The following is a 26,839-nucleotide window of genomic DNA, read 5'->3' as shown; positions in this document are numbered from 1 at the left end:
CATTTTCACACCGAATTAAAATGACCCATGACATATAGTACTGGTGACCCGTGAATTCAGTCATGAAGATACATCTTGGCTTTGATGCAAAACCACTATTTTTACTGTATGGTTCTATGTTAAAGACATGGATGGGGGAACCAATACAAAAACAAAATTACCTCTCTGGTCCAGTGTTAAAGAAGTCTCGAGGTGTTGCTCGCCTGAGGTAGAGTACCTCATGATAAGCTGTAGTCAAAATATCTACCAAGAGAATTCTCATCTATATTATTGGTAGCTGTCTATTTACCACCACAAACCGATGCTGGCACGAAGACTGCACTCAACGAGCTGTATAAGGTCATAAGCAAACAAGAAAAATGCTCATCCAGAAGCGGCACTTCCAGTGGCCGGGGACTTATGCAGGCAAACTTAAATCCGCTATGCATTCTGGTTTCCGAGCTGGCCATGGGTGCACCTTAGCCACGCTCAAGGTCCAAAACGATACCATAGCTGCCGTCGATAAAAGACAATACCGTGCAACCGTGTTCATCGACCTAGCCAAGGCTTTCGACTCCGTCAATCACCGCATTCTTATCGACAGACAAAACAGCCTTGGTTTCTCAAATGACTGACTCGCCTGGTTCACCAAATACTTATCAGATAGAGTTCAGTGTGTCAAATCGGAGGGCCTGTTGTCAGGACCTCTAGCAGTCTCTATGGGGGTGCCACAGGGTTCAATTCTTGGGCCGACTCTTTTCTCTGTATAGATCAATGATGTCGCTCTTGCTGCTGGTGATTCTCTGATCCACCTCTACACAGACGACACCATTCTGTATTCTTTGGACACTGTGTTAACAAACCTCCAGATGAGCTTCAATGCCATACAACCCTCCTTCCGTGGCCTCCAACTGCTCTTAAATGCAAGCAAAACAAAATGCATGCTCTTCAACCGATCGCTGCCCGCACCCGCCCGCCCGTCTAGCATCACTACTCTGGACGGTTCTGACTTAGAATATGTGGACAACTACAAATAACTCGGTGTCTGGTTAGACTGTAAACTCTCCTTCCAGACTCAAGCATCTCCAATCCAAAATTAAATTGAGAATCGGCTACCTATTTTACAACAAAGCATCCTTCACTCATGCTGCCAAACATACCCTCGCAAAACTGACTATCCTACCGATCCTTGACTTCGGCGATGTAATTTACAAAATAGCCTTGAAAACACTCTACTCAGCAAATTGGATATCACAGTGCCATCCCCTTTGTCTCGTTGGCTGGCCCTTGCTTCATATTCGCCGCCAAACCCACTGGCTCCAGGTCATCTATAAGTCTTTGCTCGGTAAAGCCTCGCATTATCTCAGCTCACTGGTCACTATAGCAGCACCCACCCGTAGCACACGCTCCAACAAGTATATTTCACTTGGTCACCCCCAAAGTCAACACCTCGTTTGGCCTCTTTTCCTTCCAGTTCTCTGCTGCAAACGACTGGAACGAATTGCAAAAATCACAGAAGCTGGAGACATATCTCCCTCACTAACTTTAAGCATCAGCTGTCATAGCAGCCTACTGATTATTGCACCTGCACACAGCCCATTGATAAATAGCCCACCCAACTACCTAATCCCAATATTGTTATTTCTAAACGTTTTGCTCCTTTGCATCCCAGTATCTTGTACATTCATCTTCTGCACATCTATCCCTCCAGTGTTTAATTGCTAAATTGTAATTATTTCACCACTATGGCCTATTTATTGCCTTACCTCCCTAATCTTACAACATTTGCACAAAATGTATATAGACTTTGCTATTGTGTTATTGACTGTACGTTTGTTTATTCCATGTGTAACTCTGTGTTGTTTGTGTCGCACTGCTTTGCTCTATCTTGGCCAGGTCGCAGTTGTAAATGAGATCTTGTTCTCAACTGGCCTACCTGGTTAAATAAACGGTGAAATAAAATAAAAATCTGTTTTACCTCATTTCTACCAGCATGTCACATGTACAACTCCAGAAAAAATACAACAGACCACCTTTACTCCACCCACAGAGAAGCATACAAAGCTCTCCATTTGGCAAATACTTCTATCCTCCTGATTCCTGCTTACAAGCAAAAACTAAAGCAGTGACTCTGCTATTTAATTACTTGTTAGTTTTATTTCTTATTTTTACTTATTTTTTGTTTACTGCCTTGCTGGTTAAGGGCTTGTAAGCAAGCATTTCACTGTAAGGTGAACACCTGTTGTATTCAGCGCATGTGACTAATATAATTTGATTCGCTCAATACGGAAGTGGTCAGATGATGCGGATGCTATGCTACAGGACTGTTTTGCTAGCAGAGACTGGAATATGTCCCGTGATTCATCCAATGGCATTGAGGAGTATACCACCTCAGTCACCGGCTTCATCAAAAACTGTATTGACGACATCGTCCCCATACGTACATATCCGAACCAGAAGCCATTATTACAGGCTACATCCACACGGAGCTAAAGGCTAGAGCTGCCGCATTCAAGGAGTGGGACAATAATCCGGACGCTTATAAGAAATCCCACTATGCCCTCATCGAATAAGCAAAGCATCAATACGGACTAAGATTGAATCCTACTACACCGGCTCTGACGCTCTTTTCGGATGTGGCAGGGCTTGCAAACTATTATGGACTACAAAGTGAAACCCAGCCGCGAGCTGCACAGTGCCGCGAGTCTACCAGACAAGCTAAAGGTATTTTATACTCGCTTCGAGGCAAGCAACACTGAAGCATGCATGAGCGCACCAGCAGTTCCGGACAACTGTGTGATCACGCTCTACGTAGCCAATGTGAGCAAGACATTTAAACAGGTCAACATTCACAAGGCTGCGGGGCCAAACGGATAACCAGGTCGTGTACTGCAAGCATGCGCAGAGTGTCTTCACTGACACTTTCAATCTCTCCCTGACAGAGTCTGTAATAACACGTTTCGAGCAGACCACCATAGTCCATGTGCCTAAAAATGTGAAGGTAACCTGCCTAAATGAATAATGCCCAGTAGCACTCATGTCGGTGGCCATAGCTCACACCAACACCATCATCCAGGAAACCCTAGACCCACACCAAATCGCATAAGGCTCAACAGGTCCACAGATGACACAATCTTAATCGCACTCCACACTGCCCTTTCCCACCTGGACAAAAAGAACACCTATGTAAGAATGCTGTTCATTGCTGTGTTGCAGCAGCATTCCCCAAGAGAGGATGGCTTTCACTTAAGCAGTAATAAATTCATGAACTTCTTTGAGGAAAGATCATGATCATTAGAAAGCAAATTACGGACTCTTCTTTAAATCTGGGTATTCCTCCAAAGCTCAGTTGTCCTGAGTCTGCACAACTCTGCCAGGACCTAGGATCAAGAGAGACACTCAAGTGTTTTAGTACTATATCTCTTGACAAAATGATGAAAATAATCATGGCCTCTAAACCTTCAAGCTGAATACTGGACCCTATTCCAACTAAACTACTGAAAGATCTGCTTCCTGTGATTGGCCCTCTTATGTTGAACATAATAAACGGCTCTCTATCCACTGGATGTGTACCAAACTCACTAAAAGTGGCAGTAATAACGCCTCTCTTGAAAAAAACAAACCTTGACCCAGAAAATATAAAAAACTAAATCGGCCTATATCGAATCTTCCATTCCTCTCAAAATTGTTAGAAAAAGCTGTTGCGCAGCAACTCACTGCCTTCCTGAAGACAAACAATGTATACGAAATGCTTCAGTCTGGTTTTAGACTCCATCATAGCACTGAGACTGCACTTGTGAAGGTGGTAAATGATCTTTTAATGGTGTCAGACCGAGGCTCTGCATCTGTCCTCGTGCTCCTAGACCTTAGTGCTGCTTTTGATACCATTGATCACCACATTCTTTTGGAGAGATTGGAAACCCAAATTGGTTGGACAAGTTCTGGCCTGGTTTAGATCTTATCTGTCGGAGAGATATCAGTTTGTCTCTGTGAATGGTTTGTCCTCTGACAAATCAACTGTAAATTTCAGTGTTTCTCAAGGTTCCGTTTTAGGACCACTATTGTTTTCACTATATATTTTACCTCTTGGGGATATCATTCGAAAACATAATGTTAACTTTCAGTGCTATGCAGATGACACACAGCTTTTACAGATGACACACAGCTGTACATTTTATTGAAACATGGTGAAGCCTCAAATTGCCCTCGCTAGAAGCCTGTGTTTCAGACATAAGGAAGTGGATGGCTGCAAACTTTCTACTTTTAAACTCGGACAAAACAGAGATGCTTGTTCTAGGTCCCAAGAAAAAAAAGAGATCTTCTGTTGAATCTGACAATTAATCTTGATGGTTGTACAGTTGTCTCAAATAAAACTGTGAAGGACCTTGTCGTTACTCTGGACCCTGATCTCTCTTTTGACGAAAATATCAAGACTGTTTCAAGGACCGCTTTTTCCATCTACGTAACATTGAAAAAAAATCAGAAAATGTCTGTCCAAAATTATGCAGAAAAATTAATCCATGCTTTTGTTACTTCTAGGTTAGACTACTGCAATGCTCTACTTTCCGGCTACCCAGTTAAAGCACTAAATAAACTTCAGTTAGTGCTAAATACGGCTGCTAGAATCCATGACGAGAACCAAAAAATGTGATCGTATTACTCCAGTGCTAGCCTCCCTACACTGGCTTCCTGTTAAGGCAAGGGCTGATTTCAAGGTTTTACTGCTAACCAACAAAGCATTAAATGACCTTGCTCCTACCTATCTTTCCGATTTGGTCCTGCCGTACATACCTACACATACGCTACGGTCACAAGACGCAGGCCTCCTAATTGTCCCTAGAATTTCTAAGCAAACAGCTAGAGGCAGGGCTTTCTCCTATAGAGCTCCATTTTTAAGGAATGGTCTGCCTACCCATGTGAGAGATGCAGACTCGGTCTCAACCGTTAAGTCTTTCCTGGAGACTCATCTCTTCAGTAGGTCATATGATTGAGTGTAGTCTGGCCGAACCACCCTTGCTGTCTCTGCCTGGCCGGTTCCCCTCTCTCCACTGGGATTCTCTGCCTATTACGGGGGCTGAGTCACTGGCTTACTGGTGCTCTTCCATGCCGTCCCTAGTAGGTGTGAGTCACTTGAGTGGGTTGAGTCACTGACGTGATCTTCTTTTCTCTCTGCTACCGCATGGCAAACTGTACCAGAGCGCCAAGTCTAGGTCCAAAAGGCCTCTTAACAGCCTCTACCCCCGAGCTATAAGACTGCTGAACAATTAATCAAAAATGGCCACCCGGACTATTTACATTGACTGACCCTTGTTTTTAACACAGCTGCAACTCGCTGTTTATTATCTAGTCACTTTACCCCAACCTATACGTACAAACTACCTCGACTAACTTGTACCCCCACACACTGACTCGGTACTGGTAGCCCCTGTATATAGCCTCGTTATTGTTATGTAATTTTACTGTGTTAATGTTTATTTTTTTACTTTATTTTATTTAGTAAATATTTTCTTAACTCTATTTCTTGAACTGCATTGTTGGTTAAAGGCCCTGTAAATATGCATTTCATTCGGCGCATGTGACAAATACATTTTAATTTGAAAACACTGTCCCACACAGGCTCTAAAATAGGCCTGACCCTCTCTGTGTTATCCAAGTGAGTAGGAGTATCTAAATCTCTCTCACACACACACACACACACACACACACACACACACACACACACACACACACACACACACACACACACACACACACACACACACACACACACACACACACACACACACACACACAGGACAAAGTGGAAACAGACACACATCTGGATGGATCAATTCTTTGGTGATTAACTCGGCACCGGTCAGCGTAGGAGACTGACCTACCTCTGCCTGCACACACACGCAACCATGCATTCATACTCTAGGGCTGCACGATATGGGCAAAAAATAGAATTGTGATTTTTGTACCAAATATTGCGATTGCGATTTTACTTGTGATTATACATCAAAACAGCTGGATAAACTGTTGGAATCATAGAAATAGAATGATCATTCTAATTTTACGGTTGGAATAACACTGAATGAAAAAGGAAGGGTGGAGATGGTTGACAGAGTAGTCACCACAGTGTTGGTCAGTGTTTCCCATGGGACTCCAATTAGATTAAAATAGATAGGTACAGTGCCTTCAGAATGTATTCAGACTCCTTGACTTTTTCCACAAAGTGGGATAAAAATTAATTTAATTGTAATTTTTTGTAATACACAAAATACTCTAATGTCAAAGTGGAAGAAAATTTGTAAAATAAATAAATACATAAAATAATAAAACAGTAATATATCGTGATTAGATAAGTATTCGACCGCCTGAGTCAATACATGTTAGAATCACATTTGGCAGCGATTACACCTGGATTGTGCTTTTTCGATTATTTTCAAAATTCTTCAAGCTTTGTCAAATTGGTTGTTGATCATTGCTAGACAACCATTTTCAGGTCTTGCCATAGATTTCCAAGCAAATTTAAGTCATAACTGTAACTCGGCCACTGTCTTCTTGGTAAACAACTCCAGTGTAGATTTGGCTTTGTGTTTTATGTTATTGTTCTGCTGAAATGTGAATTAATCTCCCAGTGTCTGGTGGAAAGCAGACTGAACCAGGTTTTCTTCTAGGATTTTACCTGTGCTTAGCTTCATTGTGTTGCTTTTGTTATCCTGAAAAACTCCCCAGTCCTCAACGGTTACAAGCATACCATAACATGATGCAGCCACCACTATTCTTGAAAATACGGAGAGTGGTACTTAGTAATGTGCCCCAAACATGACACTTTGTATTCAGAACAAATAGTGAATTGATTTGCTACATTTTATACAGTACTACTTCAGTGCCTTGCTGCAAACAGCATGCATGTTTTGGAATATTTTCACTAAAGGCTTCCATATTTGCATTCAGTCAATTAGGTTAGTATTGTGGAGTAACTACAATGTTGACCCATCCTCAGTTTTCTCCTATCACAGCCATTCAACTTTGTAACTGTTTTCGAGTCACCATTGGCCTCATTGTGAAACCCCTGAAATGTTTCCTTCTTCTCCGACAACTGAGTTAGGAAGGACGTTTCTGTTTCTATCTGTGCAGTGACTGGGTGTACTGATACACCATCCAAAAAGTCATTCATAACTCCACCTTGCTCAAAGGGATATTCAATGTCTGCTTTATTTGAAAGGCATTGGAAAACCTGGTCATTGTGGTTTAATCTGTTTTTGAAATTCACTGCTTGACTGAGGGACCTTACAGATAACTGAACTGTATGTGTGGGGTACAGAGATGAGGTAGTCATTCAAAAATCATGGTAAACACTTATTGTACACAGAGTGAGTTCATGCAACTTATTATGTGACTTGTTAAGCACATTTTTACTCCTGAACTTATTTAGGCTTGCCATAACAAAGAGGTTGAATACTTATTGACTCAAGACATTTCAGCTATTCATTTATAATAACACATATATATTTCAACTTTAACATTATGGGATATTGTGTGCGGGCCAGTTTAACAAAATCTTAATGTAATCCATTTTAAATTCAGGCGTGTGACTACTTTCTGAAGGCACTGCTGCACAAACAATGCTGATATACTCCACGACTGGTACCGGACTGTATTAGAGAAATAGTTTGCTAGCATGATTTGCCATATCTCAGTGAATTTAGATAATCAGCTAGATAGCTAGCGATTAGCATTAGAGCCTAACACATTTTTTTAATGCATATTTGCAGCTTGCTAAGACCAAAAAAAATAGAATTTTGCAGAGAGAAAGTTACGCAAATAGTATTATGTAGAAAACATTTGGAATTATATTAAGAAGCAAAGTGGAAAGCTGTGTCGTTATTTTTTGGAAAAATCTGTTGACTGAATGCTGTTGTATGGTCAATGCACGCAGAGTGAATCTCCGCTTGAGTGACAGGGGGTGGGGCTTGGTGTGTGTGGGATTGAACTCCGTCAACTCAAGCAACAAATAAAGAAACAAACAAAACAAACAAAAGTAAAGAAAATGGTTGTTAGAGACGGCTTCCTTTTGCAATATGGATATTGTGCATGTCAATATCACAATTTAGATAAACATTTGATTAATCGTGCAGCCCTAAGGCACTCGCACACCGTCCTCGTTGATCCTGGGATATAGAGCCCGTCTTCTGAGGGCGTGGGAACTAACCTCCACAGTCTGAGTTGGACCAGGTAAAAACAACAACATATTTTTAATGTTTCAGTCAGTTGGCTTTTACAATGCTGTGAAATCCAAACTGCTTTCTATTGACCACAGTTTGTTCATGCACACAAATTATTGGTTGGTGGCTATGTGAGAAAAAAAAAGAGTATGCAATGCAGTCTCTCCTCGCCCATAGACCCCCTTCAAAACAAGTCCAAAAATGGAAGTAGCAATTGCAGATTGCCGGTTTAAGTATGGTAATGTATAGCAGACTGGTGTTATACAGGGCACAGATGGACTAGTAGCTATGAGAGAGCAGCTAGGCCCTGAAGTGACAGTCAGTCACACCTCTGCTTCTCCCCAGTGTCCCTCAGCTCACAACAAAGAGCAGGGGTTCTCAAACTTTTTTGGGGGGGAACAGGGAGCCCTTTTGTGATAGGAAATTAAATCAGGGACCCTCTCATAACAGACTTGCCTAGTTAAATAAAGGTAAAATAATAATCAGAACACAACTCGAGCGAGACAAACATAGCATAAGAGTTTTACTATAACTTCAGCAGGGCATGGCTGGATGAAAATGTTGCAGTTTTCAAGCTAATTTCCTACAATTGCATGTGCAGTTGCAGGGCACAACAAAAAATAAATCAATTCACATTGTATTGGTCCAAAAATTAAACCAAGCCTAGTATCAAACAGTTCTTCTCCCTAAATTCCCTTTCCCCTCTGTCTCACTCATTCAAATCGCATCCCGACCACTCCCTCAAACACAAGCTACATTCCTTGCAAACTGATGACAGTTTTATCACAAATTCAAAATGGCTGGTTGACTGAAGTAGGGAAATATGTGTTCCAACAATGAGCTGCAGTTTTGGAATAATTGCATCCAGTCTAATTTCCATTTAGGTTACTTTGCAGTTGTCACTAATAACTGCATTTACAAAGGCAGATTTGGCATTATTTAGAAAAAAAATCCTAAAAACAAACATTAGCTTTTTGGTCTTAATTTAAGTTTAGGGTTATGCAGAATGTTAGCAGTGTGGTTAAAGGTTTAAAATCAGATTTGAAGAAGATACATTTTAGAAATTGGAGAGGTTTATGACTTTGTGGCTGTGGTAACTAGTGACACATACGTTGCCAAACTGCTAGTGCCACTTAGAATTGGTTAACCTAGGCCAAGGGCCTCCAACCCTGTTCCTGGAGAGATACCCTCCTGTAGGTTTTCGCTCCAACGCCAGGTGTACCTAACCTGGTTCAGCTTATAAACCAGCTAATTATTCAAATACGGTCTGCTAGAATAGGGTGCGAGTAAAAAAAAATACAGGATGGTAGCTCTCCAGGAACAGCCCTGGCCTATAACCCCCCTGAACATGGCAAGGGTCCACACTGAAAATATGCAAAAACATTAGTTTGATAAAGACAGTGTATTTATCAGAATCACTAAGCCTCGGCCTACTCACCAAATATATGTTTTGGCCATAATTCATCCCCATGAAGTGTTCAAATGTGGAATTGTTCATCCATTTAGAAAATTCCAAAGAGCAGGCAGAATAAACAATGTCTGTATATCGAACAGAAGGTTAGATTTGGTTTGTAACCCTGAACAAATTGTCTTTCAACTTGAGCCCTGTTTCAAATGATCACTATTTGGGAATGTTTTAATTTTTCTAATTTATCCGTTATTTTACCAGGTTGACTACCAAGTTGACTGAGAAAACATTCTCATTTACAGAATAACTGTTCCAGATGCGAGATGCGTATTACATAGCACTATTCTGTTCTATTTTATTTTGTTATATTAGATCATGTTTTACTAGAAAATAAGTGTGTCTTGACTGTGATAAGGGCATGGAAAATAAGAGCGTCATGTCTGCTAAATTAACAAAAACAAGGCTATGGCATTGCACAGCCATAGGCTTCTACAAGAGAACACCACTGCTGAGGTTACTACCTTTTTTGAAGATTGTATTCCACAATATAATAATAACCGGTTGATATTATAGTTTTAAAAAATTCATCTTAAATGGCACTTTTGTTTTCTGAATATATAGTACCAGTCAAAAGTTTGGACACACCTACTTATTCCAGGGTATTTTCTTTATTTTGACTATTATCTACAATTTAGAATAATAATGAAGATATCAAAACTATGAAATAACACATGGAATCATGTAGTAACCAAAACAAATCTTATATTTGAGATTCTTCAAAGTAGCCTCCCTTTGCCTTGACAGCTTTGCACACTCTTGGCATTCTCTCAACCAGCTTAATGAGAGAGTCACCTGGAATGCATTTCAATTAATAGGTGTGCCTTGTTAAAAGTTCATTTGTGGAATATGTTTCCTTCATAATGCATCTGAGCCAATCAGTTGGGTTGTAACAAGGTAGGGGTGGTATACAGAAGATAGCCCTATTTTGTGAAATACCAAGTCCATATTATGGCAAGAACAGCTCAAATAAGCAAAGAGAAATGACAGTCCATCATTAGTTTAAGACATGAAGGTCAGTCAATGCGGAAAATGTCAATAACTTTGAAAGTTTCTTAAAGTGCAGTTGCAAAATGCCTCAAGCGCTATGATGAAACTGGCTCTCATGAGGACCGCCAAAGGAAAGGAAGACCCAGAGTTACCTCTGCTGCAGAGGACAAGTTCATTAGAGTTACCAGCATCAGAAATTGCAGCCCAAATAAATGTTTCACAGTTCAAGTAGGAGACACGGTAGGAGACACATCAACTGTTCAGAGGAGACTGTGTAAAATCAGGCCTTGATGGTTGAATTACTGAAAAGAAACCACTACTAAAGGACAGGAATAATAAGAAGAGACTTGCTTGGGCCAAGAAACACGAGCAATGGACATTAGACTGGTGGAAATCTGTCCTTGGTCTGATGAGTCCAAATGTTAGATTTTTGGTTCCAACCGCGGTGTCTTTGTGAGTTGGTGAACGGATGATCGCGGCATGCGTGGTTCCCACCATGAAGCAAGGGGGTGGTGTGATGGTGCTTTGCTGGTGACACTGTCACTGATTTATTTAGAATTCAAGGTACACTTAACCAGCATGGCTACCACAACCTTCTGCAGCAAAACACCATCCCACCTGGTTTGCGCTAAGTGGGACTATCATTTGTATTTCAATAGGACAATGACCCAACACACCTCCAGGCTGTGTAAGGGCTATTTGACCAAGAAGGAGAATGCTGTATCAGATGACCAGGCCTCCAAGATCAGCCAACCTCAACCCAATTGAGATGGTCTGGGATGAGTTGGACCAGCAGAGTGAAGGAAAAGCAGCCATCAAGTGCTCATCATATGTGGGAACTCCTTCAAGATGTTTGGAAAAGCATTCCAGGTGAAGCTGGTTGAGAGAATGCCAAGAGTGTGCAAACCTGTCAAGGCAAAGGGTGGCTACTTTGAAGAATCTAAAATACATTTTGATTTGTTTAACACTTTTTTGGTTACTGTGTTATTTCATAGCTTTGATGTCTTCACTGTTATTCTACAATGTAGAAAATAGTCAAAATAAAGAAAAACCCTTAAAATGTGTTGGTGTGTCCAAACTTTTGACTGGTACTGTATATGGGGCAATTAGGATTCATTATCTGTAATTGTTATGATAAATTAGGCATCGTTGCGCACTGTTGGCATATAGATATACGCACAATTTTTTTTCCAGTGTGGGCCTTGTGTTCTAAAAATAGATTTTTTTTTTATGCGAGTACTCAAACAGTCAAATGTCAAATACCCATCCCTAACACACACACACACACACACACACACTGATCTGACATAATTCTATACCTGCGATGACAATGTGCAGACAGACACACATGCAGAACACACAAAAACACACGGACACAAATTGATCAACCGCCACAGATGCATAGCTATCCTGCAACCTTGAGTACTATCCTCTCTGTAAACTCCTCTCTCAAGTGTGAATGGCATCAGGACTCATCTGTATTGGCTGCTATCTGTTCCAGAGAGCTGGATGTAGTGTAGAACACACCTACTCAACCCACAGGAGGGACTGCACTGACACCACACCCCCCTACCCACCCGGAAATAATTGTTCCCCACAACCCACCCACCCACAACTGACTGACTGCCATGCAAATCACACAGCTAAATGCTACCAACCTCCAACTCATGCAAAAGCACTTTGCTAGCATGAGAGATGGAGCGGGAGAGCTTTTTCATTACACACACACACACTGACTGAGTACGAGCACCAATACGGGAGTATGAGTCAACATCATTCATCAACAGTTTCTTCGCCTCTCAAATGAAGAGCAGTGAAAAGCATTTCTCAGCCAGAGCAATTGCCTATTGGAGCAGCACAGTTCTTCAACCCTGTATTATCCACTTGGCAAATAGAGTTCTTGGCTCGAGCAATTTCCTTTTGGATCAAAATTTAGCAATTGTGATTTACTAGAATTGCCATGAGGAACTGTGCAACAGTACAGTGTCTATCTGCAGCTAAATAACCAAGTTGTAATACTGAGTTCAGCTAGCTACCACAGTATAACTTTTCCAGAAACAGAACTTCACTTAACATAGTTGCAACACTCGGTTCTACAACCAAACAACTATGTTAGTCTACAAACAAACATCTAGTCAAACACATGCCAGAAAGCCAGGGAGCTCTAAGGGGAAAGCAGAGAGCAGGGTGAGATCTTTCCTCAAGGGATCAGAACTAGATAGTTGATCCTTTTGGGGAGGTGGATGATCAGCGGCAAGGGCAGAGGGTCTCTCTCTCTGTCTCTAGTACCAGTCGGAGGAAGCATGTGTTCCCAGCAGGAGCATAGAGCACCACCACGCTGCTCCTTAGTTCCTCCGAGTTGAGCCAGGGTCCTCCCAGGAGAGGCACCTCCAGCCTGGGTTGACCTCCTGCTGCGCTCCTATTTCCCCGGCCCCCACCACCTCCACCCTGGTCCTCCACCGTGTGGCGCAGCCATGGACCCCCTCGGGCCCCTGAACACCAGTCCCCCAACTGCAGGCAATCCAAATTCATGGCTCATCTCATCTCCCGCAATCTCGACCCGCTGAACGCTTCTTATCCATGGCTCAGCTAAGCTAAGCTCGAGCCCTGTTTTGGCACAACACTGTTTGTATGGCACCAGTACAGTACCCAGTAGCCAAGCCTGGCCCAGAGCAGCACAGGCTGGTTTGGTTGGGGTACAGCAGACAACCCAGTGAGCACACAGAGCAGCCCTATGGTCCTACAGTCTAATGCCTACTGAAGTCAGCCGACCTCCAATCCCATTAAGCCGGAGTGGCAGAACGGATTAGTCGGCCCAGGGGGAACTAAAAATAAACACAACTCACGCTTCCTCCTCCTGCTCGCAGAGTCCTGAGCGTGCACACTGCACGCACCCACTTCCTGCGGAGAGCTGTCGACATGTCAATCGCCTCGCTACACAACACCAGCCGAGCGGTCGGCGGTCGGAATGGGAGTCAGGGCGCCAGGGTCTCCCATCCGTCTGCTCTCCCTCCCTCCCTCCCTCCACATTCTCTTCTCCCTCCCTACTCCGTCTCGCTCTTGCTCGCTCCCCCCCCAATTCACCGGCTTCCTCCAGGCTTATGTAATCCTAATACAACACACACACGAATATCAGCACCCAGTAATGTCGTGAATATCAAACACTTCATTGTGCAGTGTCAGATAGCAATATTCATGACTAAAACAGTGACAGTAGAAAACCCGCAGGTAGCAAAGCACAGTATAATCAAATTAAGGGCAAGCTGACCCGACCCTCTACAACTCATCTCATCTGATCAACACTGAGCTGACAGCTGAATAAAACATAATTAATTACACTGTAACAGAGAGAGGGGGAGAGCGGGAGTGCTGGAGAGAGAGACTGGATCTAGTATAAAATCGGTTTAATTAGTTACATCCACCATAGAACTAGAAGCTATCAGAGCAAGCAGAGTATGGTACGGGTCTGAGGGCACGATAGTATGAACAGGGTTTTAATTATATTCCATTCTGATCCACACGGTAAGAGGCAACTAATGCTTACCAGGAATTAAATCTCACACACACACACACACACACACACACACACACACACACACACACACACACACACACACACACACACACACACACACACACACACACACACACACACACACACACACACACAGACAGAGATCGTGTGTGTGTGTGTGTGTCTATGCGTACTGAATGTGTGTCTGTGCGCACTGCATGTGTGTGTGCATTTGTTGATTTTGTGTCTTATTGTCCGGATCTCTAGACAGAAGGTTAGGAGTGACCTGGTAAGAATTACTCTGGGATTAAAGGGACATGAGCCAAATTTGAACGGCATTCGTATTACTAGAGATGTTGGTTATGTAATTATTTCCCCAGCATGTGTGTTTCCAGGAAATTGTTTGCAAGGGAATCGTTTTTCCAAAAACTTTCTTTTAAGGACTTTTAGTGACAAACCTGGAGGTTTTTATTCTAGGTGTAAAAATATTCAACATGTCTCGACAGTAATAAGCTACACTGATAACTTGTGCTTGGCTGCCAAATGTGTAGGTGTCCCCATAATATTTAAATTGAGGAAGTGTGATCATAATCTTTATTTTAGCGATCCACGGTAGATGTCCCTGCTAATGAAAAATCTCCCAATCCTGCTGATGTGAGCTGCTGAAAAACGCACTGCAGTTGAGATGTGTTATGAGAAAAAGAACCAGCCATTTGCAAAGTTTAGCTCAGTGGGGAATTGGAGATGCCCTGCTTTGCGATCTATTACCTACATTTACAGCCGGAGTTTCATTAAGTACCCCCTCTCACACCAGGGTGAGCGCACTCTCAAATGTTGTTTTTTTTGCCATCATTGTAAGCCTGCCCCCCACACACACACACACACACACACTGTATGATACATTTATTTCACATAAGAATGCGTGTGAGTTTGTCATTTCCCACGAGCCGGGTAGTGACAAAGAACTCTTATAGGACCAGGGCACAAATAATAATATAATATAATTATTCTTATTCTTTATTTATCCAGCTTACATATAAAACCTTATTTGTTCATCAGAAATGGTGAATTACTCACCACAGGTTAATGAGAAGGGTGTGCTTGAAAGGATGCACATAAATCTGCATCGTTGGGTTGTATTGGAGAGAGTCTCGGTCTTAAATAATTTTCCACAAACAGTCTGTGCCTGTATTTAGTTCATGCCGAGAATCCACTCTCACATAGGTACATGGTTGCAAAGGCCATCAGTGTCTAAACAGCATGATTTGCCAATGCAGGAAACTCTGAGTGCAGCCCAATCCAGAAATCTGGCAGTGGTTTCTGATTCAATTCAATTATCACATAACCGATTGTTGCAATTTGAATGAGGCTCTCTTGTTCAGATATCGGTAAGTGGACTGGAGGCAGGGCATGAAAGGGATAACGAATCCAGTTGTTTGTGTCATCCATTTTGGGAAAGTACCTGTGTAATTGCGCACCCAATTCACTCAGGTGCTTCGCTATCACATTTGACATTGTCCGTAACCTTGAGTTCATTTGCACACAAAATCATACAATGATGGAAAGACCTGTGTGTTGTCCTTGTTAATGCAGACAGAGAAGAGCTCCAACCTCTTAATCATAGCCTCAATTTTTTTGTCCCGCACTTTGAATATAGTTGCGGAGAGTGCCTGTAATCCTAGATTCAGATCATTCAGGCGAGAAAAAACATCACACAGATTGGCCAGTCGTTTGAGAAACTCATCATCATGCAAGCAGTCAGACAAGTGAAAAAGGTCAGTAAAGAAAGGGTTAAGATCGTCTTTCAATTAAAAAATGTGTCAATATTTTGCCCCTTGCTAACCAGCGTACCTCTGTTTTAAAAGTGTTACATGCCCATATCATTGAATCATTGCAAAATACACAAGAGTTCAGGAGCCTTGCTTTAAAGTTAACCTCTCTTGGGTAGGGGGTAGAGGTCGACCGACTATGATTTCTCAACGCCGATACCAATTATTGGAGGCCATTTCACTTCGGTTACACCAGTCTCATCTCGGGAGTTGATAGGCTTGAAGTCATAAACAGCGCAATGCTTGACGCACAACGACGAGCTGCTGGCAAAACGCACAAAAGTTTACGCACCTGCTTCTGCCTACCACCGCTCAGTCAGATTATATGCAACGCAGAACACGCTAGATAATATCTAGTAATATCATCAACCATGTGTAGTTAACTAGTGATTATTGATTGATTGTTTTCTATAAGATAAGTTTAATGCTAGCTAGCAACTTACCTTGGCTTACTGCATTCGCATAACAGGCAGGTCATTATTGCATTGAACTAGTTAACTGTAAGGTTGGAAGATTGGATCCCCGAGCTGACAAGGTGAAAATCTGTCATTCTGCCCCTGAACAGGCATTTAACCCACTGTTCCTAGGCCGTCATTGAAAATAAGAATGTGTTCTTAACTGACTTGCCTAGTTAAATAAAAGGTATACAATTATTATTATTATTTATTTTTTTAAATCGTCAAACCGGAGCCCAAAAATACCGATTTCCAATTGTTATGAAAACTTGAAATCGGCCCTAATTAATGGGCCATTCCGATTAATAGGTCGACCTCTAGTAGGGGGCAGTATTTTGATGTCCGGATGAAAAGCGTGCCCAAAGTAAACTGCCTGTTACTCAGGCCCAGAAACTAGGATATGCACATAATTGGTAGATTCGGATAGAAAACTCTAGGTTTCTAAAACTGCCAAAATTATGTCTGAGTATAACATAACTGATATGTATAACAGAACTGTTGACAAGTCTTTAGAAAGAGTTTCAGGCTGGTTTTTGGGAAAATGAGCCAGAAATGTTTGTTTTTCTAGGTGGCTCCCATTTTGGCTGTAGTATTTCCAAGTGTGTGGAAGAGAGCGTTATTTGGTATTTTTCTCCGGTAAAGACCATAACGATTCTCCGTCTTAAATTTGATCGTTTATTTACGTATTAGGGTACCTAAGGTTTGATTATAAATGTTGTTTGACTTATTTATTAGTAACATTTGGGAGTAATTTTGTATGCATTTTGATGGATGGAAACTGGATGGATTCTTGACTGAAGCGCGCCAGCTAAACTGAGTTTTTATGGATATGAAGAAGGACATTATCAAACAAAAGGACCATTTGTGATGTAACTGGGACCTTTCCCAGTTTGCCAATAGAAGACGATCATCTGAGGTAAGGCATTTTTTATATCGCTATTTCTGACTTTCGTGTCGCACCTGCCTGGCTGAAATGTTTTTCATGTGTTTGTATGCGGGGCGCTGTCCTCAGATAATCACACGGTTTGCTTTCGCCGTAAAGCCTTTTTGAAATCTGACACAGCGGCTGGATTAACAAGACATTTAGCTTTATTTTGATGTATTACCCTTGTGATTTTATGAAATGTAAATATTTATAATACTGTAGTTTGAATTCCGTACTCTGCAATTTCACTGGATGTTGGCCAGGTGGGACATTACCGTCCCACCTGCCCAAAAGAAGTTAACCATTTTCACTATAGTGTCAAACGTCTTTCAAGCTGTTAGGCATTCCCTTGGCAGCAAGAGCCTCTCGGTGGATGCTGCAGTGTACCCAAGTGGCGTCGGGAGCAACTGCTTGCACATGCATTACCACTCCACTATGTCTCCCTGTCATGGCTTTTGCACCATCAGTACACATAATTACATTACCCAAACAGTAAAACTAATCCCATCCTTGATATTCTCTAACTATGCAAGCCAGAGAAATAGTCTAGCTCACTTTCTTTGTACCACCTTTTCTATTGTCTCTTATGCAAAATGCTCCATAAGACTTGCTTAAAGCATTCATAGACTTGCTATGAGCAAGACCTGTCATCAAGTTTATGAGTCACTTCTCCCATCTCTAAAATGGATGACACATCATAGTCTACAGTCTGTCAGGTGGCTTTAAATAATTTATACTGGAAACCAAAAAGTGCATCATAAGCCTGCTGCATCTGAAGATATAAAGCTTCTTCTTCTCTGTTGTTTGAAGAAAAGTTAGTCTCTGAAACTCTAACAGTTTATGTATTAATTGTATTTAACAGGGACAGTGCAAATGAATCAACAATCTCTTACCAGAAATCGAACAGCTGTTAGTTGATGCAAAACAAACTAACATATCTAAAGTATAGGCCAATCTACTGTACTTTGCTAAGTGATTGGGATATTACAAGCTCATACCAACAAAACCCTTATCTACAGTGCATTCGGAAATTATTCAGACCACTTGTGTAAGGGCAGATGCCGGAAGCAGGAACGGGGAGTCAGACAATTTATTTATTTATTTATTTGTATTATTATTTATTTATTTTTATTTTTTCTTCTTGGGCCTCTAACTATATCTATTGTTTTTTATTTTTGTTGTTGTTGTGTGATTTGGATTAATCCCCTCTACCACACGGAACCCCACTAATCTACTGACGGAACGCAAGAGGTGCCTAATAACAGACGTCCATCCTATGCTAGCTTGCTACCGATGGCCTGGCTAGCTGTCTAAATCGCCGTGACCCCCAACCAACCTCTCCCCTCTCCGGACCCTTTTGATCACTCGACTAAGCATGCCTCTCCTTAATGTCAATATGCCTTGTCCATTGCTGTTCTGGTTAGTGTTTATTGGCTTATTTCACTGTAGAGCCTCTAGTCCTGCTCACTATACCTTATCCAACCTATTAGTTCCACCACCCACACATGCAATGACATCTCCTGGTTTCAATGATGTTTCTAGAGACAATATCTCTCTCTTCATCACTCAATACCTAGGTTTACCTCCACTGTATTCACATCCTACCATACCTTTGTCTGTACATTATACCTTGATGCTATTTTATCGCCCCCAGAAACCTCCTTTTATTCTCTGTTCCAGACGTTCGAGACAACCAATTCTTATTGCTTTTAGCCGCACCCTTATTCTACTTCTCCTCTGTTCCTCTGGCGATGTAGAGGTGAATCCAGGCCCTACAGTGCCTAGCTCCACTCCTATTCCCCAGGCGCTCTCTTTTGACGACTTCTGTAACCGCAATAGCCTTGGTTTCATGCATGTTAACATTAGAAGCCTCCTCCCTAAGTTTGTTCTATTCACTGCTTTAGCACACTCTGCCAACCCGGATGTTCTAGCTGTGTCTGAATCCTGGCTTAAGAAGACAACCAAAAATTCTGAAATTTTAATTCCAAACTACAACATTTTCAGACAAGATAGAACTGCCAAAGGGGGCGGTGTTGCAATCTACTGCAAATATAGCCTGCAGAGTTCTGTCCTACTATCCAGGTCTGTACCCAAACAATTTGAACTTCTACTTTTAAAAATCCACCTCTCTAAAAACAAGTCTCTCACCGTTGCCGCCTGCTAGAGACCACCCTCTGCCCCCAGCTGTGCTCTGGACACCATATGTGAACTGATTGCCCCCCATCTATTTTCAGAGCTCGTGCTGCTAGGCGACCTAAACTGGAACATGCTTAACACCCCAGCCATCCTACAATCTAAACTTGATGCCCTCAATCTCACACAAATGATCAATGAACCTACCAGGTACCTCCCCAAAGCCTTAAACACGGGCACCCTCATAGATATCATCCTAACCAACTTGCCCTCTAAATACACCTCTGCTGTCTTCAACCAAGATCTCAGCGATCACTGCCTCATTGCCTGCATCCGTAATGGGTCAGTGGTCAAACGACCTCCACTCATCACTGTAAAACGCTCCCTGAAACACTTCAGCGAGCAGGCCTTTCTAATCGACCAGGCAGGGGTATCCTGGAAGGATAATGATCTGAACCGGTTAGTAGAGGATGCCTGGATATTTTTTTTAAATGCCTTCCTAACCATCTTAAATAAACATGCCCCTTTCACGAAATTTAGAACCAGGAACAGATATAGCCCTTGGTTCTCCCCAGACCTGACTGCCCTTAACCAACACAAAAACATCCTATGGCGTTCTGCATTAGCATCGAACAGCCCCCGTGATATGCAGCTGTTCAGGGAAGCTAGAAACCATTATACACAGGCAGTTAGAAAAGCCAAGGCTAGCTTTTTCAAGCAGAAATTTGCTTCCTGCAACACAAACTCAAAAAAGTTCTGGGACACTGTAAAGTCCATGGAGAATAAGAACACCTCCTCCCAGCTGCCCACTGCACTGAAGATAGGAAACACTGTCAAAACTGATAAATCCACCATAATTGAGAATTTCAATAAGCATTTTTCTATGGCTGGCCATGCTTTCCACCTGGCTACTCCTACCCCGGTCAACAGCACTGCACCCCCCACAACAACTCGCCCAAGCCTTCCCCATTTCTCCTTCTCCCAAATCCGTTCAGCTGATGTTCTGAAAGAGCTGCAAAATCTGGACCCCTACAAATCAGCCGGGCTAGACAATCTGGACCCTTTCTTTCTAAAATTATCTGCCGAAATTGTTGCCACCCCTATTACTAGCCTGTTCAACCTCTCTTTCGTGTCATCTGAGATTCCCAAAGATTGGAAAGCAGCTGCGGTCATCCCCCTCTTCAAAGGGAAGGACACTTGACTCAAACTGCTACAGACCTATATCTATCCTACCATGCCTTTCTAAGGTCTTTGAAAGCCAAGTCAACAAACAGATTACCGACCATTTCGAATCTCACCATACCTTCTCTGCTATGCAATCTGGTTTCAGAGCTGGTTATGAACACTCGTGTATTTTCTGCATTATGCAATGATATAGGCAGCGACCATGTAACACTTTTACAACATTCAGAAGTGCGTGGGTTATCAAGGGGCAAAGTACTGACATGTTTTTTTTTTAATTGAGAGACGAGCTTAACGTTTTCTTAACTGGCCATCATTTTCACTTGTCTGATGACGAGTTTCTCGCATGACTGGCCTATCTGGGTGATGTTTTTTCCCGACTGAATGATCTGAATCCAGGATTAAAGGGACTCTCCACAACTATATTCAATGTGTGGGACAAAATTGAGGCTATGATTAAGAAGTTGGAGCTCTTCTCTGTCAACACACAGATCTTTCCATGATTTTTTTGTGTGCAAATTAACTCAAGCTTACGGACAATGTCAAATGTGATATAGCGAAGCACCTGAGTGAGCTCGGTGCGCAATTACGCAGGTACTTTCCCGAAATGGACGACAAACAACTGGATTCGTTATCCCTTTCATGCCCTGCCACCAGTCTACTGAACATGAGACCCTCATCAAAATTGCAACAAGCGGTTATGTGAAAATTGAATTTAAATCAGAAGCTACTGCCAGATTTCTGGATTGGGCTGCGCTCGGAGTTTCTTGCCTTGGCGAATCATGCTGTTTAGACACTGATGCCCTTTGCAACCACGTACCTATGTGAGAGTGGATTCTCGGTTCTCACTAGCATGAACAATACAGGCACAAACTGTTTGTGGAAAATTATTTAGGATACAAACCAACATTGCAGAGTTATGTGCATCCTTTCAAGCACACCCTTCTCATTAAAGGAAGTTATTCACAATTTTTGATGAACAAATAAGGTTTTATGTAAGATGGCTAAATAAAGAGCAAAATTATTGTTATTCGTGCCCTGGTCCTATAAGAGCTCTTTGTCACTTCCCAAGAGCCGTGTTGTGACAAACTCATACTCATTCTTATGTTTATTAAATGTATCGTATAGTGTGTGTGGGGCAGGCAGGCTTACAATGATGGCAAAAAACAACATTTGAGTGTGCTGACCCTGGTGCTAGAGGGAGTACGCAGCTGGAGGTTGACTGCTTGAAGGGGTACGAGCCTATAAAAAGTTTGGGAACCACTGATCTACACACAATGCCACAATGAAAAAGAGAACAGTTTAAAATATATATATATATTTAAAAAAACTACCGTATTTACATAAGTATTCAGACCCTTTGCCATTAGATTTGAAATTGAGCTCCGATGCATCCTGTTTCTACAACTTGATTGGAGTCCACTTGTAGTAAAATCAATTGAGTGGACATGATTTGGAAAGGCATACACCTGTCTATATAAGGTCCCTCAATTGACAGTGCATGTCAGAGCATAAACTAAGCCATGAGGCCGAAGGAATTGTCCGAGAGCTCCAATTCAGGATTATGTGGAGGCACAGATCTGGGGAAGGGTACCAACCAATTTCTGCTGCATTGAAGGTCCCCCCAAACTCAGTGGCATCAATCATTCTAAATGGAATACGTTTGGAACCACCAGGATTTGTCCTAGAGCTGGCAGAGTTCCTCTGTGGAAATGATAGAACCTTCCAGAAGAACAATCTCTGCAGCACTCCACCAATCAAGCCTTTATGGTAGATTGGCCAGACTGAAGCCACTCCTCAGTAAAAGGCACATGACAGTCCACTTGGAGTTTGGCAAAACTAACCAAAAGGACTCACAGACCATGAGAAACAAGATTATCTGGTCTGATGAAAACAACTCTCTGGCCTGAATGCCAAGTGTGACGTCTGGAGGAAACCTGGCACCATACCTACAATGAAGCTTGGTGGTTGAAGCATCATGCTGTGGGGATGTTTTTAAGTGGCAGGGACTGGGAGACAAGTCAGGATCGAGGCAAAGATGAACGGAGCAAAGTACAGAGATCCGTGATGAAAACCTGCTCCAAAGCGCTCATGATCTAAGACTGGGGTGATAATTCACGTTCCAACAGGACAACGACCCTAAGCACTAAGCCAAACCAAAGCAGGAGTGGCTTCGGGACAAGTCTCTGAATGTCCTTGAGTGGCCCAGCCAGACTTGAACCCGATCTAACATCTCTGTGCAGCGATGCTCCCCATCCAACCTGACAGAGCTTGAGAGGATCTGCAGAGAAGAATGGAAGAAACTCCCCAAACATAGGTGTGCCAAGCTTGTAGCGTCATACCCAAGAAGACTCGAGTCTGTTATCGCTGCCAAAAGTGCTTCAACAAAGTACTGTGTCAAGGGTCTGAATACTTATGTAAATGCGATATCAGTTTTTATACATTTGCATACATTTCTTCAAACCTGCTTTTGCTTTGTCATTATGGGGTAGTCTATGTAGAATGATAAAGGCTGTAATGTAACTGTGGAAAATGTCAAGGGTTCTGAACACTTTCCAAATGCACTGTATATTGCACACCCATACATGTTTTAACTCTGTCCTCGTCTCTGCCCCCAGGTGAGAATATGCCACGCTAATCCTCAACACAGGGGCCCTTTAGGGGTGGATGCTCAGTCCCCTCCTGTAATCCCTGTTCACCCATGACTGCATGGCCAGGCACGACTCCAACACCGTCATTAAGTTTGCCGATGACACAACAGTGGTAGGCCTGATCAACAACAACGATGACACAGCCTATAGGGAGGAGGTCAGAGACCTGGCCATAAGGTGCCAGGATAACAACCTCTCCCGCAACGTGATCAAGACAAAGGAGATGATTGTGGACTACAGGAAAAGGAGGACCGAACACACCACCATTCTCATCGGCGGGCTGTAGTGGAGCCAGTTGATAGTGTCAAGTTCCTTGGTGTCCACATCACCAACAAACTATCATGGTCCAAACACACCAAGACAGTCATGAAGAGGGCACAACAAAGCCTATTCCCAACCTCAGGAGACTGAAAAGATTTGGCATTGGTCATCAGATCCTCAAACATTTCTACAGCTGCACCATCAACAGCATACTGACTGGTTGCATCACTTCCTGGTAAGGCAACTGCTCGGCCTCCCACCGCAAGGCACTACAGAGGGTAGCGCGTACGGCCCAGTACAACACTGGGGCCAAGCTTCCTGCCATCCAGGACCTCTATACCAGGCGAAGTCAAAGGAAGATCTTCCTCCCATTCTGCTAGCAAACGAGCAATCTTTGGACAATAAAAAAGATGACCTACGGGGAAGATTAAGCTACCAACGGGACATTCATAACTATAATATCTTATGCTTAGTGGAGTCGTGGCTGAAGGACGACACTGTCAACATACAGCAGGTTGGTTATATATATATAAGCTGCACCGGCAGAATAGAACAGCGGCGTCTGGTAAGACAAGGGGAGGCAGACTATGTATTTTGGAAATAACAGCTGGTGCATGATATCTAAGGAAGTTTCGAACCATTGCTCACCTCATGATAAACTGTAGACCACACCATCTACCTAAAGTGTTTTCATCTGTATTTTTTTGTATCTGTTTACATACCACCACAGTCAGAGGCTGGCACTAAGACAGCATTGAATGAGCTGTATTCCGCCATAAGCAAACAAGAAAATGCTCACCCAGAGGCGGCGCTCCAAGTAGCCAAGGACTTTAATGCAGGGATACTTAAATCCGTTTTTACCAAGTTTCTATCAGCATGTTAAATGTGCAACCAGAGAGAAAAACCCTTGACCACCTTTACTCCACACACCGAGACGCATACAAATCTCTCCCTCGCCCTCCATTTGGCAAATCTGACCATAATTATATCCTCCTGATTCCCGATTACAAGCAAAAATTAAAGCAGGAAGCACCAGTGACTAGATAATAATAGATAATAATAAGAAAGTGGTCAGATGAAACAGATGCTAAGCTACAGGACTGTTTTGCTAGCACAGACTGGAATATGTTCCCGGATACCTCCGACGGCATTGAGTACTAAACCTAAAAAAAATGTAGGCCTCCACAAGTCCGGTTCATCCTTGGGAGCAATTTTCAAATGCCTGAAAGTACCAAGTTCATCTGTACAAACAATAGTACACAATTTTAAAGACCATGGGACCACGCAGCCGTCATACCGCTCAGGAAGGAGACGCGTTCTGTCTTCTAGAGATGAACGTACTTTGGTGCGAAAAGTGCAAATCTATCCCGGAACAGCAGCGAAGGATCTTGTGAAGATGCTGGAGGAAACAGGTACAAAACTATCTATATCCACATAACCTGAAAGGCCTCACAGCAAGGAAGAAGCCACTGCTCCAAAACCATCATAAAAAAGCCAGACTACGGTTTGCAACTGCACATGGGGACAAAGATCGTACTTTTTGGAGAAATCCTGCTATGTCCTCCAACGAACCATCTGATGAAACAAAAATATAACTGTTTGTCCATAATGACTATGGTCATGTTTGGAGTGGCCATCACAAAGCCCTGACCTCAATCCTAGAGGAAATTTGTGGGCAGAACTGAAAAAGCGTGTGCGAGCAAGGAGGCCGACAAACTTGACTCGGTTACACCAGCTCTGTCAGGAGGAATGGCACAAAATTCACCCAACTTATTGTAGGAAGCTTGTGGAAGGCTACCCAAAACATTTTACCCAAGTTAAACAATTTAAAGGCAATGCTACCAAATACTAATTGAGTGTATGTAAACTTCTGACGCACTGGGAATGTGATGAAAGAAATGACAGCTGAAATCATTCTCTCTACTATTATTCTGACATTTCACATTCTTAAAATAAAGTGGTGATCCTAACTGACCTAAAACGTGGCATTTTTACTAGGATTAAATGTCAGGAATTGTGAAAAACTGAGTTTTTAAATGTATTTGGCTAAGGTGTATGTAAACATCCGAATTCAACTGTACATTCAACTGTACATACCCCAACCAGAAGCCATGGGTAGAGTTACCACTTTCAAGGAGCGAGACTCTAACCCGGAAGCTTATAAGAAATCCTGATATGTCCTCCAACGAACCATCAAACAGGCAAAGCGTCAATACAGGGCTAAGATCGACTCGTACTACACCGGCTCTGATGATCGTCGGATGTGGAAGGGCTTGCAAACTATTACAATCTACAAAGTGAAGCACAGTGACAAAGCTGCCCAGTGACACGAGCCTACCAGACGAGCTAAACTACTTCTATGCTCGCTTCGAGGCAAATAACACTGAAACATGCATGAGAGCACCAGCTGTTTCGAAAGAATGTGTGATCACGCTCTCCGCAGTCGACGTAAGACCTTTAAACAGGTCAACATTCACAAGACCGCAGGGCCAGACGGATTACCAGGACGTGTACTGGAAGCATGCGTTGACCAACTGGCAAGTGTCTTCACTGACATTTTCAATCTCTCCCTGTCCGAGTCTGTAATACCAACATGTTTTAAGCAGACCACCATAGTGCTTGTGCCCAAGAACAGTAAGGTAACCTGCCTAAATGACTACCGATCCGTAGCACTCACGTCTGTAGCCATGAAATGCTTTGAAAGGCTGGTTATGGCTCACAACACAATTATCCCAGAAACCCTAGACCCACTCCAATTTGCATACTGCCCCAACAGATCCACCGATGATGCAATTGCACTCCACACTGCCCTTTCCCACCTGGACAAAGGGAACACTTATGTGAGAACGCTATTCATTGACTTCAGCTCAAGCGTTCAACACCATAGTTAATTTTGATTCTCATAACAATAGGCCTGAATACTTAAATAGGGTATTTCTGTTGTTAATCGTTTATAAATGTGCAATCATTTCTAAACCTTTTTTCGCTTTGTCATTATGGGTTATTGTGTGTAGATGGATAAAAAAAATGAATCCTCATCAATTTTAGACTAAGGCTGTAACGTAACAATGTGGAAAGAGTCAAGGGGTCTGAATACTTTTTGAATGCACTGTATACAGAAACACTATACAGTTTCTCTTCCCCGACTAAGAGGTAAGCCTCTGTAGGAAGAGACTACACTTTACATAACAGAATCGCCATAAACCGACAGGGAATAAAATGTGTAATTACCTTTATAGTAC

The 26,839-nt window shown here is 42.5% G+C and overlaps 1 protein-coding gene across 3 annotated transcripts in view; it reads right to left on the bottom strand.

The window, feature by feature from the left end:
- LOC135545638 (tight junction protein ZO-2-like) overlaps positions 1-26,839 on the bottom strand; it is a 106,358-nt gene that overhangs the window by 39,579 nt on the left and 39,940 nt on the right. Inside the window, exon 1 of one of the 3 annotated variants that reach the window (XM_064973405.1) lies at positions 13,494-13,619. The exons of 1 other annotated variant lie outside the window; for it this stretch is intronic. In XM_064973405.1, the coding sequence (XP_064829477.1) occupies positions 13,494-13,568 (75 nt within the window). In that variant the 5' untranslated portion in view covers positions 13,569-13,619. Of the gene's footprint in view, positions 1-12,936; positions 13,080-13,493; positions 13,620-26,839 lie in introns of those variants that run through there. One more of the 3 variants, XM_064973398.1, reaches the window with a different exon arrangement.

Source organism: Oncorhynchus masou, chromosome 1 (genome assembly GCF_036934945.1).
Source record: "Oncorhynchus masou masou isolate Uvic2021 chromosome 1, UVic_Omas_1.1, whole genome shotgun sequence".
Lineage (NCBI taxonomy): Eukaryota > Metazoa > Chordata > Actinopteri > Salmoniformes > Salmonidae > Oncorhynchus > Oncorhynchus masou.
This window is presented reverse-complemented; position numbering and strand designations above follow the sequence as displayed.